This window comes from Peromyscus leucopus, chromosome 1, assembly GCF_004664715.2.
Source record: "Peromyscus leucopus breed LL Stock chromosome 1, UCI_PerLeu_2.1, whole genome shotgun sequence".
In the NCBI taxonomy this organism is placed as follows: domain Eukaryota; kingdom Metazoa; phylum Chordata; class Mammalia; order Rodentia; family Cricetidae; genus Peromyscus; species Peromyscus leucopus.
In genome coordinates this window covers 165,904,368-165,920,577 of record NC_051063.1, presented here as the reverse complement: position 1 = coordinate 165,920,577, position 16,210 = coordinate 165,904,368, and the positions used below count along the sequence as shown (strand labels likewise).

At 54.9% G+C, this 16,210-nt stretch overlaps 1 protein-coding gene across 6 annotated transcripts in view; it reads right to left on the bottom strand.

Annotated features, from left to right (window-relative positions):
• The window catches only part of Shank1 (SH3 and multiple ankyrin repeat domains 1), a 49,124-nt gene that overhangs the window by 7,228 nt on the left and 25,686 nt on the right, over window positions 1–16,210 (bottom strand). For 5 of the 6 annotated variants that reach the window (XM_028858839.2, XM_028858841.2, XM_037200177.1 and 2 more), the window contains 8 exons: window positions 9,181–9,263; window positions 8,811–8,935; window positions 8,330–8,465; window positions 7,783–7,863; window positions 7,247–7,270; window positions 6,996–7,064; window positions 6,559–6,677; window positions 208–304 (listed from right to left, as the gene is read on the bottom strand). In XM_028858839.2, the coding sequence (XP_028714672.1) occupies window positions 208–304; window positions 6,559–6,677; window positions 6,996–7,064; window positions 7,247–7,270; window positions 7,783–7,863; window positions 8,330–8,465; window positions 8,811–8,935; window positions 9,181–9,263 (734 nt within the window). The remainder of the gene's footprint in view (window positions 1–207; window positions 305–6,558; window positions 6,678–6,995; window positions 7,065–7,246; window positions 7,271–7,782; window positions 7,864–8,329; window positions 8,466–8,810; window positions 8,936–9,180; window positions 9,264–16,210) is intronic. The other variant, XM_028858840.2, reaches the window with a different exon arrangement.

Here is a 16,210-nt window from a genome sequence, read left to right as displayed (position 1 = left end):
TGCTACCAACGCTCCATCCTTTGAACACAAGATCCGGGTGTCTAGATGCTACCCACCCCAAGTCACACAGCTGGGAAGAAGCAAACCTGGGATTCATCCAAACTCGACCTCATCTAACCAGGGTCAAATGTGGTGCTGGAACACATTACCAAACCTAGACAGTCCTCTCTTGTGCTCCCGGGCCACATCCCATTCTTGGAGACATACCAATAGACTTCTGCCGGAGCATAAGGCCAGGTCCAGGAGGCAGGAAGGAAGGCCGGTCGTAACTTGGCTGGGAGCGGTGGTGGGGATCAAAGCTTGACTTCAGTGCAGCAGTTAGAGAGAGAGAGAGAGAAGAGAGCAGGGGAGGATCAGCCAGAGTTCTCCACACCCTGAGGGTTACTTTCTCCTCTGAGTTCCTGCGTGGCAGAAACATGGTGTGGGAGAATGTTCTCTGGGGTGGTAGTCCGGAGAAGAAAAGAAAAGAAAAGTAAGCAGATGAGCTGTCCCACGAAACCAGGCGCCACCTGCAGTCATGGCCTGTGCCCAGGTGACACCCTTCTGGCCTGCAGCAGCTGCCTCGTCCCTTGTTCATGCCTTTCTGGTCTCTTTTCCAGACTTGGCAGAATCTTTTAAAAGAAATCAGGGCTGGGGAGACTGCTCAGCTGTAAAGTACTTTGACACACACACACACACACACACACACACACACACACACACACACGCATGAGGACCTCCATTCTGATTCCAGCAGCTGTGGCCTATGTCAGACCCACACTGACATATGAAGCCAGCCTGGCACACAGTCACCACCCTCACCTCAGAGACCCCCATGAGCTCCTGCAGCCCGAGAGCTGCTCTTCAATTCCAATCCATCAGTATCTTAAGGATGTGTCTGCGTGCGTGTGCGTGTGCTCGCACATGCCTCTGCTCACAGAGGCCAGATGGGGCACCGGAGCCAGAGTTGCAGATTTGGGGAGTGCTGGGCTATGTGAGCCTGGGATCCAAACTCCCATCCTCACCATGACACAACAAAGCCTCTTAACCACTGAACCATCTTTCCAGCCCCATTTATCTCATTAAAGAAAAATTTCTGTCTGTCCCACCATCTATCCATTGTTTTGTGCATTCATCATTTCTACCTACCCATCTGTCTGATCTTGTGTCCATCATTCCACCCATCCATCATTGCATGCATCCATCTGTCTGACCATCCATCCAGTATTTCATCTATTCATCATTCCATCCATCTATCTTCCATCCACCATTCTATCTATTATTCCAACTATCCATAATTTTTTCTGTCCATCTGGCTTTCCATCCATTCATCACACTGGCTGTGTTTGAATCCATACAAGACATGTGGACTATTTCCATCCTCCCAGAGAGCTCTGGAGGGCAGTGATGGCCTGAGAGATTCAAGGCTTTCCTGGGTCTTGAGTGCGCCATCCCTGCACGGGCCTGCCTGGGTCTCATTCATTCCACTAACAAGGTCTGTTCTAGAAGCCACAGACGTCCTGGCTATATCTATATGAAAGGCAGGCTGCAAATAAATTAGAGAATTGAACACGGAGTCCAGTGTGGTGATTTACACTTGTCATCCCAGAACTGGAAAGGCTGAAGCAGGAGGATTACCATGAGTTCCAGACTAGCCTGGTCTACAAGTGAGTTCCAGGCAGAGTCAGCTACAGCAGGAGACCCTGTCTCAGGAAAATAACAAATACTCAAGAAAAAAAGGAAAAATAGCCCAAACCTGGAAAGACAGATACCCTGAGGAGGTGCTGTTCCCACGGGTCCCCAGGCAACCCCAGCTTAGGTGTCTGTTACCCCATTAGACCAGCGAAGAGTCTCAGAGTCTAGAAAAGGCTCCTCACAGGGATCAGGGATCAGGAGGACAGTCAGGATGATGGGGAAGGGGCTGTGGTGATGGGGGAGGGGACAGGTGGACAGGGAAGGGGCATGGGGATGAGGGAGGGGTCAAGGTGATGGGGGAGGGGTCAGGGTGCCCCGAGGGGGAGGTGGTAAAAAGGGAGGGGTGAGAGTCACAAATATTGGTGTGAAAGAAGTGACGTTAGGGTGCCTGGAACAGAATGAGGAGCCCTGAGGTAATGAGAGCGACAGGGAAGCCCCCCCCCCCGGAAAAGAGCAGGTTCTGAGGGGAGCCCGGCCTGAGGAAAGATCACCTTCGGAAAAGCTCAGGTCAAAACAATGGGTGGGGCTGGGAGATGTCTCAGTGTAAGAGCCCTTGCTCTGCAAGTGTGAGGTCCTGAATTTGAATCTCCAGGACCTACACAAAAGTCTGGGCCTGGCTACCCATGCCTGTAATACCAGCATCGGGGCGCATGTGTGGTGAGGGGAAAAGGTGGATCCCTAGATCTTGACAGATTGCCAATTTAGACAAACCTGTGAGCTTCTGGTTCAGTGAGACTCTGTCTCAAAGGCACAAGCTAGAGAGTGATGGAGGAAGATATCTGCCCTGCTCTGGTCTTGGAATGTGTCACACTTGCACACCACACACACAGAAACACATACCATACACCCTACCCACCACCACCACATGTATACCACCCTCACCCCTCACATCATACACACACCACACACACACCATACCCCCCATACCGTATACTGTATACCACACACCCCACACCATACACACACCATATACTCATAAACATACCACATATATCATACACATATATACATACCATGTACACTCACCATAAATACACCACACTATACACATAGACCATACATACACATGCTACACACCACATGCCTACACCACATACACATACCCAATATATACTGCCCCCCTACAAACACACACTTAAAAAATAATTATTTGGAAAAAAAACACCCCACCTGCTTGGGTTAGCTTACAGTGGGGCCAGTCTCAGCAGACCTCCGTTTTGATTAGATCTACATTTTCCAAGAGTCCTGAGCAAGTGCGTCCAACTCCCTAACACCCATTTGTCTCCTATAAAATTGAGGTGATCCTTCCTCTCCAAGGAAACTTGTTGGAGAAGACCATGATGAAAAGGTAGAAGTTCAGAGAAGGTAAATTTGGGGTCCATGTAAGGAAGAACTTTCTAGAAGTCTGTCCATATATAGAATAACTGCAATAAGAGGTTGTGAGCTCCTGTCTTTAAATTTGTTCAAGCATCTGCTACATGATTAACAAGAAAGAAACAGAAGTATCAAAATTTAAGCACTAAGGCTGGGGGATGGCTCAGTTGGTCAAGTGCCTACCATGCAAGCACAAGAAAGGACCCGAGTTCAATTCCCAGACCCCACAGGAAAAGCCTAGTGTGGTGGCACGTGTATGTAATCATAATGCTGGGTGGAGAAGGCAGGTGGCCCTCTGGGGCTTGCCGACAAGCCAGTCTAGCCTATTGGTGACCTCCAGGTGCAGCAAGAGATCCTGTTTTTGAGATACCTCAAAACACAGTACGATTGGCACCTGAGGATGGACACCGAAGGCTGTCCTCTGGTTTCCACAGGCACGTGCGCATACACACTTGCACACACACAAGTAAGAGATGGGCTGGATGTGGGCTGAGGCTGTCAGAGGACAGGGATCCACGCAACTCAGAAGCGGATGTGAAGGGTCAGGCTCCAGGGAGTGAGAGCAGAGGGTGATCAACCCAGCTGCAGAGGGAGACTGCTGGTTTCGAGAGCCCTGCATGACAGGAGTTGATGTGACCCTCCTGCTTGGGTTGACCTCTGCTTCAACCAATTTTACAGAGCAGGAAACAAATGCTGGGGATGAGGTAGCATGGTTCAAAGCCACAGAGGGAGAGGATGTGTCCAGGATAGGAATGCACGGCCAGGCTGCAGGACCTGTGCCCTCTGATTCCTCTCTCTGCCTGCCTCCTGTCTCCATCCTTCCTCCTTCATTTCTCTCACCCCACACTCTCTTCCCGCCTCCCTCCTCCCTTTCCTCCATGCTTCATTCCTTTCCTTCTCTTTTCCTCCCCTTTTTGCCTCCCGTCTTCCTTTCTGCCCCTCCCCCCTTTTCTTGGTGCTGCAGATTGAACACAGGACCTTTCACCTGCTGGGCATGCGCTCTTCCACGGGATGCATCCCCAGCTCTCATTTTTTTTTCTTACTCTGAACTTGTGTGGCAGGATGGCACAGCAGATAACCCACCCTAACAACTGCAGACATTTCAGACATCTTAAGAAGCCAAGGATGGGCATGAAGGGAGGGCTGGGGTCTGCAGGACACTCTACTAGCCAGAGAAGTAGCCTCTAGACGGGAAACTCCAGGAAGCTGGCTGCAAAACCTGCTCCCTGCCTCTGCATGAAAGCAGGGCTCTCTGGGGTTGGGGGGGTGTGGTCCTGAGGGCTAAATGACACACCTGTCTTCACACCATCCCGTGGAAAGCTCCGCCCTTTTCTCCCTTCCAGCTACAGGCAGTGAGCTCTGCTAGTCTCAGCAAGAAGGGCGGCTGCACCCCTGCTTCCCAAGAGATCCCAGATCTCCCTCCCTCATCGCAGCAGCATCTCTACAAACAGTGTAGAGATGCTGCTGCAGACTTCGCAGCTTCAGCACTTAGGCACCACAGCCCAGCCTCCCTGGGTAACACCCTGGCCAAAAGACTCTGATATCACTGTAGCAACAGGTCTGTTTTACCCTTTGGCTTTCTGAATCAGTCGCACTCTGTAGCCTAGGTTGGTCCTTAAAACTCATGACAATCCTCCTGCCTCAGCCCCTGGAATGCTTGGATTATAGGTGTGAGTCACTACTTCTGACTTCAAAATTCACTTAAAAATTATTTTGAGGAGCTGGGTGTGGTGGCGCACGCCTTTGATCCCAGCACTCGGGAGGCAGAGCCAGGCGGATCTCTGTGAGTTCAAGGCCAGCCTGGTCTACGGAGTGAGTTCCAGGATAGGCACCAAAGCTACACAGAGAACCACTGTCTTGAAAAACAAAACAAAAAATTATTTTGAAGGTTGGAGGTGTAGACACTTACAGCGCTTACATAACACCCCCCAGTGAGGGGCTGGAGGTGTGGCTCAGCAGAGTCACTGCCTAGAACCCCTTAGGGAGGGGATGGGGTGTAGCTGAGTGAGAGAGCTTCTCACCGTTCTTAACACTGCCTCCCTTGAATACAGTTCCTCATGCTGTGGTGACCCCCAACCTAAAATTATTTCATTGCTTCTTCATAACTGTAATTTTGCTACTGGTATGAACTGTAAATATCTGATAGGCAGGGTATCTGCTATGTGACCCCTGTAAAAGGGGTCCTAACCCACACATTGAGAACTGCTGGCCTGGAATCTCCTCAGTGAGGGCCTGAGGGCATAACCCAGTGGTAAAGCCCCTTTTTAGGACCCCCCATGAAGGAGCTGGAGGTATGTCTCAGTGGTAAAATGCATGAGACCCTACGTTCAACCCCCACAGAACAGTTATTTTAGTGTCCACACCACAGGTTGTCTCTAAGCTTCACTCCGCACTTGATCTAAGACCCAGATGCAGAGCACAGCTAAGAAAGCCCACGCCACCCTGCCAAGCAGATCCTGGGCTCACATTAGAGCAAATGCCTCTGGGCCACCAGGCTGTGAGTGTGGCCCGAGGACAGAGCCTTGGCAGGCAGAGGGCACAGGCTAAGGGAGAGGCCAGGCAGTGGGTTACCTCCAGAAGTGACAGCTGGAAGGTAGACTAGCACACACAGGTCTGATGTGCGTGTGTTGGTGTCAAAGGGCCAAACCCGTGGGGGCAGAGCCAGCAGGGCCCTGGCAGAAGAACCCAGGCAGGGTTTGGGTCTTTTCTGAGTTTCATTTCCACATCTGTAAGTGAGCTAACCACTGCTGCATACCTCACAAGAAGATTCTAAGGCAGGAATGAGGTAATCTGTATGGAATACAATATCTGAAACATGTTGAACTTGATAGAGATCAGCCTTTGCCTGTGGGGAAAGGCAGGTGGAGAGGGCACACCATCCATTGTTCACAGTGCGTGAACAATGTGTGTGGGGGCCAGAGGTCGGCATTAGGTGTCTTCTTCGATTACTTTCAACTCTATTTAAAAAAAAAATCACGTGTGTGTCCACGTGTCTGTGTGTGGGACCGTGCACGTGGACAGTGCTGTGCCCTAGGAGGACAGAAGAGGGCATCAGAACTTCTGGAGCTGGAGTTGTAGGCAATTGTCAGTCTTCTTCAAGAACAGTAAACACTCTTAACCCCTGAGCCATCTCTCCAGTCCCAGGATCAATATTTTAATAGCCATCAAACCTCTGTTGAGCATCTAGGATATGTAACTATGACTCCCCCCCCCCCCCGGGTCTGGAGAAAAGGTCTCCCTATGTAGTTCAGCCTGATCTCAAACTCACAGCAACCCTCCTGACTCAGCTTCCCAGGATCTGGGATGATAGGCACGAACCCACATCTCTATAGCATCCCTTTGTCTTACATGAGATCCCTAAGGTGGGAAGGAAAGAGGGGAGATGAGATGGGAGAGGAGGAAGAGTGTGGTACTTCTCTGGACTAGCGTCGAGCTTAGATGTAAAAGACATTTGGGAGTCTTCACATAGCACATGATCCCCTCAGTTTCCTTCTACACCAGGTTACCTACCTCAGTGGCAAAGAATCCTTTGGGCCGGTGCTTGCCCAGGGACGCGAGGCCACCAGGCCCAGGACCCTCACTTGCACTGATGGTCTGCTGAGCAGCCGCCAAGATCTCATCCAGTTTGTCTGTGGGGAAGTAAAGACAGTCAAAGAGACAGTGAAAGTGAAAGTTACCTTGGCCCTCCGCAGAGACCCGGCTGCCCTGGGGTATGATAAAGAACTCACGGGGTCCTATTTCTGTCTCTGAGGACACCCCCCAGCCCAGCAGGCAGGGCCCGCTGATGACAAAGCACAGGAGAGTGGGTGGTACAAGGATGGTGTGAAGCAACCGGGGTTCCAGGGCCCCAGTGCTGAGCTCACAGGAAGGAAGAGGCAAGGAGTGCACGCGGCATCCCCAGAGGCTGTAGGGTGGGGGATTTGGGGAGCCATGCTGTGACATCTTACTGAGTGCCATCTGATACACAGTCCGCTTTTTCTCCATGCTGGGCACCGGCGCAGGCTGTTGTTCATATTCTGTGGGCAAAGGAAAAGGATGAAGATCAAGGGCGCCCTGCAGAGGGCAGGCCGGCAGGTGTGGACCAGCGGGTGTGGCCAGCGCGAGCGGGGGGCAGTGAGGGGCTGGGGTCAGGGGAAGGGTATATCCGCCGGTGGGGTCGGGAGACTGGGACCCTCCCACCAGACCTGAGCCCACTCACCAAATTTCTTCTTCCAGGGGGAGACTAGCCCAGGGGTAGACAGCAGAGGAGCCAAGAGTTAGGACATCAAGGGGAGGTGAGGGACCCCTCTTTGGAATGCCCACCTCCCGAGGGACCTGAGTGGTGGAACTGTCAGTCATCTGCCCAACTGGCCCCAGGTCAGGGGGAAACGAGACCCGCCCCAGGTCGTGAGATTCTGCCTGCAAGGAGCTGCTAACCTTCTTCTGTTGGTTGAGGGAGCCGGTAGAAGGGGGAGGGGACAAAAGGGGAGTGACCCATGGTGGGGGACACATACAGACCCCCAGAGACCCGGGACAGAGAAACAGAGATACAAGAGGGCAGAGGGGAGACTCCGGAAAACTCCCCAGGGACACACAGGCAGGCCATAGAACCTGGCCCAAGGACATGGAGGGGGGGCGGGACAGGAGGAGGACAAGGACCCCTCGTGACTAACAACACTGACAAAGTCAAGGGTGGTCCAGCCCCTGGCCCCTGGCCGCCCCTGGCCCTCGGCCCCGGCAGCCCCGCAGGCTCACCCATTTCCTCCAGCTCTGAGGTCATAGACTTGGAACGCAGGGAGATGGCTGGGGGCGGGAGCCGCTTAGCCTGCTGGGATGCTGGAAAGGTGGGGATGGGTGGGAGGCGTCAGTGTTGCAGGGAGAAGACCCCCTGTCACCCATTCCTTTCACTGTGCTTCCAGAACTCCGAGAACAGCACCCCAGCACGCTGAGCCTTCTCTGCCTCAGTTTCTCCCCAGAAAGGTTATGAACAGGCAGGCCTTGAAGGGGAAGGAGGGCCTTGTGGGGGCATTGGGGACTGGCCCTAAGACTCTTAATTTGGTGGCTGGAGAAGCCCCTTTATTTTGATACAAAGTCTCATGTAGCCTAGGCTAGCTCAAACTCACTAAGTAGCCCAGGATGACCTCCGACTTCTGATCCTCCTGCCTCCATCTCCCGAGGGCTAGGATTGCAGGTGTGCACCATGATGCCTCTTCCTGTAGCTTTGGGGCCGGAGCCCAGGGCTGTGTGTGTGCCAGGCCAGCTCTCTACCAACACAGCTAAGGCCACAGCGGTGAGGAAGTACCTTTCTTGTGGACGGCCTCGTCCATGTCTGGGTGTCTGGTCACCATCACCACCTTGACCATCAGTGTGTTGCCTCCCTGGCGGATCATGTTGACCACCTGACGGTGGCCAACCTTTACTACATTCTGTCCATTCACCTGTGTCATGAAGGAAGGGTAGACTTTCAGCTCTAGAGTCCCTCACAGAGTGACCTCCTACGCCAGCCTTTCTCATCCCTATGACCCTCCCATGGCTCCCCATAATTCCCATGTCCCCAGGAATGGGCTGACTTGCACCCTTCACGTCTCTGTATTGCATATATTGGGGACAATTCTGTGACACTTTTTTATTTTTATTTTCAGGCACGTTTATACTCTGTGGCCCAGGCTGGCCTGGAACTCAAGAGTCCGGGGGGGAGTTCTGGGCGGGATGACTCCACAGACTCAATGTGATGACCAGAGCAGCACAGTTTGTGGGCGTAGGGCTTGTCCCCAGGGGCTCACCTCGATGAGGAAGTCTCCCATTCGTAGTCCAGCCCGCCATGCCACGCCACCCTCGTCCACAGACTCGAGGTACTGCAGCGCCGGGAAGGCCGGGGTGGGGGTGAATTCCTCGATGGGGGTCTGCGCTGCAGACGGGGAGGAGCCGGCGGGGTCGGAGAGGAGGGGGTGGAGAGGCCGAGCAGGGGATGGGGCTCAGACCCAAGTCACAGAGGACTCATTGGAGCTGAGGGACCAGCACCCCAGGGTGGGGCAATGGGTGGGCTTAAGGGTGTGTGTGTAGGGGGTCCCTTCTCTTTTTCCATCCTCCCTATCCAGGCCCTGCTTCTTGGGTCAGAGAGGATCTCCCATCCCCTCCCCGGCCAGCACTCACCCTTGGCCCCCCGCAGCACGAACCCGAACCCCTCACTGTCCTTCTTCTGCAGTAAGACTGTCTTCTCCTTGATGATGTAATCACTGGCAGGAGGCAGGAGGAAGGGATGGGGGGATGGAGAAGGGCTCATGAGGCACAGAGTCGTGCCCCATCCAGTCACAGGGCGCCCCAGCCCCTGCATGGAGACCATTCACTGCAGTTCCCACCCCCATCCAGTCTGTACTTATGCTCACGACACCCCCTCAAAGCCCAGGGAGCTCTTGTTCCCACCCACGCTTTCCTCATTCATCCTTCCGTGACTCCATCCACCCATCCATTCAGCAGAGCTGTTACTGAGCCCACGGTGCACCAGGCACCCAGCGGGGTGGGCAGAAGAGCCTCTGAATTTTCACAGCCCTGCCTGGGTCCTGGCTGGCAGCTTCCTGTCTGTGACCTTGAACCTATGACTTTAACCTTTTGTGCTTCAGTTTCCAAGTCTATCAGGGGAGCCTTCCTGAAGAGACTGTGAGAGAGTTTAGAAGTTGTACTACACACACGGTGTAGCACAAAGCCCACACCATGTCCTCAGGCCAAAGTGTTAAGTCAAGAGAGTGAATGTACTAACATATCCCATCTCCTTTACTACAGGAATACCTCCAGAGGACCAATCGAAACAATGTTTACATTACCCTGTCCGGTATGGTAGCTGCTAGGTGCAAGTGACTATTTTTTTTTATATCAACATTAATCAAAATTAAATGTAAAGTGTCGGCTCCTCAGTGGCCACGTGATGCTCCTGATGTCAGTGCTGACACAGGACATTCCTGTCAGTTATTAAAAGTTCCGGTAGACAGTGCTGACTGCTGCATCTCTTGCTAAGTGTCAAGTGTGTCACACACACACAGGCTGTCAGTACACTCTGGTCACACACCAATTACCAGTCCTGGTGATGCAAGCCTGTCATCCCAGCTACTGCAGGGGTTTGCTGAGAAAGAGGATCAAAAGCTCAAGATCAGCCTGAGCAACTTAGTGAGGCTGTGTCTGAAGATAAAATGTGAAAAGAGAGCTGGGGATATAGCTTAGCAGTAAAGCTCTTGCCCAATGAGGGGCTGGGGGTGTGGCTCAGTGGGAGAGCCCCTGCCTAGAATCCCCCAGTGAGGGGCTGGGGTGTGACTCAGTGGTAGAGCCCCTGCCTAGAATCACCCCCCCCCCGTGAGGGCCTGGGATGTGGTTCAGTGGTAGAGCCCCTGCCTAGAATCCCCCAATGAGGGGCTGGGGTGTGGCTCAGTGGTAGAGCCTCTGCCTAGAATCCCCCAGTGAGGGGCTGGGGTGTGGCTCAGTGGTAGAGCCCCTGCCTAGAATCCCCCAGTGAGGGGCTGGGGTGTGACTCAGTGGTAGAGCCCCTGCCTAGAATCCCCCAGTGAGGGGCTGGGGTGTGGCTCAGTGGTAGAGCCCCTGCCTAGAATCCCCCAGTGAGGGGCTGGGGGTGTGGCTCAGTGGTAGAGCCCCTGCCTAGAATCCCCCAGTGAGGGGCTGGGGTGTGGCTCAGTGGTAGAGCCCCTGCTTAGCATGCACAAAGGCTCTGGGTTTCATTACCAGCACTGGAAAACAATAAACACCAATTCTCCCGAATATGGTGTCAGTTCTAGAGTCATATATCTCACCAGGACCTCTTAGTAGGATATAAACACGGAGGAAACCGATAAAACTCCAATCGTGGCACTCTTTCCTATGCTTGCTCGGGTTGGCTGCAACACAGCCTCAGATCCCGGATTACCACTCTACTGCCTCAGCAAGCTGCAGCCATTCTCTGTTCATCCCAGTGTACAGGCAGGGACACTTGAACTGCTCTACCTCAGGCCACTGCCTTTCAGAATGCCCCATAACACATGCACCACTAGAACACGCCCACGGCAGCGTCTCTGTGCAGCAGCAGTCTTTGTTAGCATCTAGAACCCAGGGCCAGTGCCATGCACACTCTCTGTGTTGCAGCAATGCTCAGACATCCCCCTACACACACACACACACACACACGCACGCACGCACGCACGCACGCACGCACGCACACAACAAATCCCAGTTAGCTCTGTGAGGCTCTAAGCCACTCCAATAATATCCATGCGGGCTCCCCAATTACCCACCCCCACATATTCAGCTAACAGCCCTCCACAAGTACTCCAGTATATTTCAGTGACACCCCCACACATCCCAGTATGCCCTGATTCTGACTCCCCTCACTTTGATATCAGTGTATTCCCATCACACGCCCTCTGAGTACCTCCCAGCACACGGGGATAACACCTAATTGTGTGCCTACTGTATTCTAATGCCACCCCCCCCACCAGTGCCTCTCTAAGTTGCCATGACCCCCACAGCTTCCACGGGAAAAACCTGTGCACCCATACATCAGTGGGTATTGTGCACATGCCTGTGTGCTGCCTCTGTCCTTGCCATGCTGAGTGGGCACCACATCATGCATGCACACAGAGGCATACCCCAGCCATTGCACTTACCCAGAGGCCAACAAACCTGTCCATAGGTTCTCACCTCCTCCCCAACAGCCCTCCCCAGTTCCCCCCAGCAGTCTTTGCAGCTGCATGGAGCAGGTGCTGGGAGAAGACTGAAGGGCTGAAGAAAGGGGAGGGGGAGGGGGGATGGGAGAAATGGATCTAAGGAGGCTGGAAGGTGAATGGACAGTCTGGGAGATTATTCAGAGGTCAGGGCAGTTTGGCTCTGACTGTATTCTGCGACGGTCTCATCCCCATCCCAACACACGGTGATAACCTCTTCTAAGTCCGTATGTCCTTACTACTCTATCACCCCTCCACACTCCCAAGAACCTCCTCATGAGCAACAATGCCCTTCAGGCTCCCCCTTACACCTCACCAAGGCAAAGTCACCCTCAGTCACTCATGCATGCCTGCTGCCCTCACCTTTCCCACACTCTGAAGTCCCTCCTCCCCCTCCTCTCTCTCTCTCTTCCCTCTCTCTTCTCCCTCTCTTCTCTCTCTCCCTCTCCCTCTCCTCTTCTTTCTCTCTCTCTCTCTCCTCTCCTCTCCTCTCCTCTCCTCTCCTCTCCTCTCCTCTCCTCTCCTCTCCTCTCCTCTCCTCTCTTCTCTTCTCTCTCTCTCTCTCTCTCTCTCTCTCTCTCTCTCTCTCTCTCTCTCTCTCTCTCTGCAACCCAGGCCGGTCTACAACTCACATCAATCCTCCTGTTTCAGCCTTCCTAGTGTTGGGGTGATGGGTGTTAGCCACCACACCCAACTCTGCAATCTCTTTCAGCCCCAGCTCTACATATCAGCCCTCTCCTGCGTACCCTGTCCCCAGACACAAGACACTTGATCATATGCCAAGGCTCGCTGCAGGTCTGGCAGCGCTGAAAGCCCTTCACAACAGACCCACCGGGTTAGCTCCTCTCAGCCAGTCCAGGAAGAAGGCTTAATACCACTAACTTCCATTTTATGGGTGAGGAGAGTAACCTTTTTGAGGTTAAGAAACTCTGCAGGGACATACAGTAACACTGTGCATTTGTTTTCCAGTCAGGCTCTCACAATGCAGCTCTGGCTGTCCTGGAACTCACTCTGTAGCCCAGGCTGCCCTCAAACTCACAGAGATCTGCCTGCCTCTGCCTCCCGAGTGCTGGGATTCAAGGTGTGCACCACTATACCTAGCTGATAAGTAACATTCTTTCATACCTGAGAAAATACTTGAGTGACTGTAGTTACAATTCCTTTCATGTCACACCACCCATACCTCAGACACATACATTTACCCCAAAGTTCAGCAGGAGACCTCCATGCTGGCTAGTCTTATGTCAACTTGACACACAAACTAGAGTTATCTGAAAGGAGGGAACCTTGATTGGGAAAATGCCTCCATAGCATTCTGCTGTAGGGCATTTTCTTAACCAGTGACTGATTGGGAAGGGCCCAGCCCTTTGTGGGTGGTACCATATCTGGGCTGGAAGTCCTGGGTTCTATAAGAAAGCAGGCTGAGCAAGCCATGGGAAGCAAGCCAGTAAGCAGCACATCTCCATGGCCTCTGCATCAGCTCTTGTCTCCAGGATTCTTCCCTGTTTGAGTTCCTGTCTAGACTTCCTTCAGCGAACAGTGTTAGGGAAGTGTAAACCAAATAAACCCTTTTCTCCCCAACTTGCTTTCATGGTGTTTGAAACCCTTGACTAAGACAAACCCCAAATGCCCCTCCAGCCTCTGGGGTTTATCCTAACTTCGGCTAGTGACACAAACACATCAAGAACCATGCAATGCCAACCACTTTGGGGTCATTTAATATTTAAGTCATTACAGCATTTCTGGGTGGTACTGATTGTGAGTGTTCCCATCTTTAAAGCTAGGTAAACTAAGGCACAGAGCAAGGGCCTGCTCAAGATCACAACAGCTAGAACTGTCAAGACCACAGCTAGGTTTCCAGAAAGCCACACACCCCAGTAACACCCAAGCCCTTCCATTGCCACAGCCCCCACGGCTGCCCCTCCCTCTCTCATGGACCCCAGCATGCTGCAGAAGTGTCTCTCTATTTCTACAGCTCTCTGGGCACCCTCTGCCAGATGCGGTACTCCCATCCCCAAATCTCCTCGCTTTCCTGCTTCCCAGCTTCCTGCAGCTGCTCCCTGGGAGCCTCCTCTCTCTCCTACACCTCACTTCATACCACCCTGTACCCCATGTTTCCCAAACTACCCCTTCAGCCAGCCAGTCTGGGGGTGTCCTTAGGATATACAGGGAGACCACCCCTGCACTCTGCTTAACCCTTCTTCCAAGGGTCCTTTTTGTATTTCTGCCACCTCCTAACCCCTGCCAAAATTCTTGGGCCTCAGCCCTCCACACTCTCTTGCCTTCTATACACAGAAGTTCAAGGTGTCCCCCAGTAGCCCTCACGTTCCTTTCACACTGCCATAGGAAGCTCTTTCTCCTTTGGGTATCTGCAGCTTGCCCTGCTGACCGGGCTGGTTTTCCCAGCAGCCTCTTTCCCTGCAAACTCCAGGCTCTGGGGCCCCATTCCTGCTCCCCAATCCTCTTCTTACTGCTTGCCTTCTATCCTCATCCCAGCTCCTTTCTTGGCACTCAGCACCCACAAATTCCAGTACCTGACCCCTCTCCACACATCCCATTGCCCCTCTATCCAGCACCCAACCCCCAGCACCACCGTATGTGGTGCGGACTACCTGCTCATCAGGAGCTGGCACCATGTCCTTCCCCAGGCCATCCCTCGGTGTCCCAGAGAAGGTCTCCAGGGCTTGCTGCTTCCCTCTTGGAGACTGCGGCGCGACTGCTCCCCACCCCCACCCAGGTCCCTCTTGCCCACTCAGGATGCCACAGCCTGGAGCCGGCTGCCATCCACAGTGCTCCCTCCCTGTGTTCCCATCTCGGCAGGCCTCTCCACGGCCTGCACAGGGCCCCCGCATGCAAGGAGGCCGGTCTCTGTCCCCATGCCGAGAGCAGCACACAGGCAGGTGCCAGAGCCCCATGCAGAAGCTTGACGAGGTTCAGCCCACGTGCCCCCATCCCCGCAGAGGGCAGAACCTCAGGTCGTCCCTCCCCATGCACAGACTCCTGGGGGCACAGGGCAGGGCACATGGGGACAGAAACACAAGAGCAAACTGGTGGGGGGGGGGCGGGGGAGAAGGGGGCAGGCCAGGCGTAGGAGGGTGGGTGTTGGGAAACAGCCGCAGTCTCTGGGACAGATGCACTCTATCACACACACACACACACACACACACACACACACACACACACACACACGCACGTGTGCGCGCACGCACACAGACACACAGGCGCACATACGCACACAGTCCCCAGACAGCGTCGTTATGGTTCCAAGTCACACAGAGACAGACACCCCCACGCAGGGACACACAGATGGACATAGGTGGGGGGTGGGCTTGGAGCCCATAGCCTCCCCGTCTCTGTCTGTCCCTCACACACGCAGGCGGTCACAGGCACACACATCATTGACACACGCACAGCCGCACAGTGACACGCAGCGGAAAAAGAGGAGGGGAGGGAAGGCTGGGGGCGGGATGCCTGTGTGATGGAGGTGTGTGTGTGGGGGACCGACTGTGAATGGGAGACAGGGGTATGAATGGGGGGACTTGCCGACTCTAGGAAGAGGGGCGGGGATGCGGAGGATTGGAAGGATAGGGGGCCTGGGGTATCTGGGGAGGGACCCTGGGGAAGGGCTCCTTAGATTAGAGGAGTTAGGGGTGCCAGAAAGGGCAAGAGTGGGTTGCAGAGTCTAGCTGTAGTGGGGTCTTTTAGTTGGGGGTGGGCAAAAAGTCCTGGTGGAGAGCAGAGGAGGCCCTGGAGCCGCATCTGAGGCACAGGAAGGAGGGAGGTGGAAGAGAGGCGGGTGCTGAGCTGCTGAGAGAGGGTCTGGGAGGGTTCAGGCCTAGAGAAGGGAGGCTGCGAAGAGGAAAGTGGACAGGTCTGGGGGCCCTGAACGCACGGAGGGGCGCGCCGTTACCTGTAAATGTACCAGACGCTGCGCCGCCGGGGCCCCAGCGCCGGCCAGCTGGAGGAGAGCGCAGGGGGCGGCTGGGGTAGGGCGCCCCCGCCGGGGCCACCCCCGACTGCAGACAAAGCCATCGCCACCGCGGCCCTGGCCCCGGCCCGGGTCCCGATCCGGGCCGCCCCCGCCACCACCGCGGCCGCCGTCGCCGCCGCCGCCGCGTCCCCGTCCCCGCTCGGCTGAACCCCCGTGTCCGGGCCCCCAGGCCCCGCCTCATGCTGACCGCGCCGGGAGGGGGGAGGGGCCGGGGGAGGGGGCGCGCACCCCCTTCGGGAAGGCGGGCAGCCCCGGGGGGCTCACATGCCGCGGGGGGCGCGTGGGGGACAGCGCATGGCTGAGGCTCCAGCACCGCGGACAGCTCCGGAGGCAGCAGCGGCCCAGCGTTAACCCCTTGGCGTCCTGCGCCGGGCAGCCGGGCAGGGGGGGGGGGCGGGCGGGGGAGGGTAACGCGGGGGCCCCTTTGGCGGGAGGAGGGGGAGGGGCAAGGCTCGGGGAGGGGGAGGGAGTCACTTCCGGTCTGTCCCCC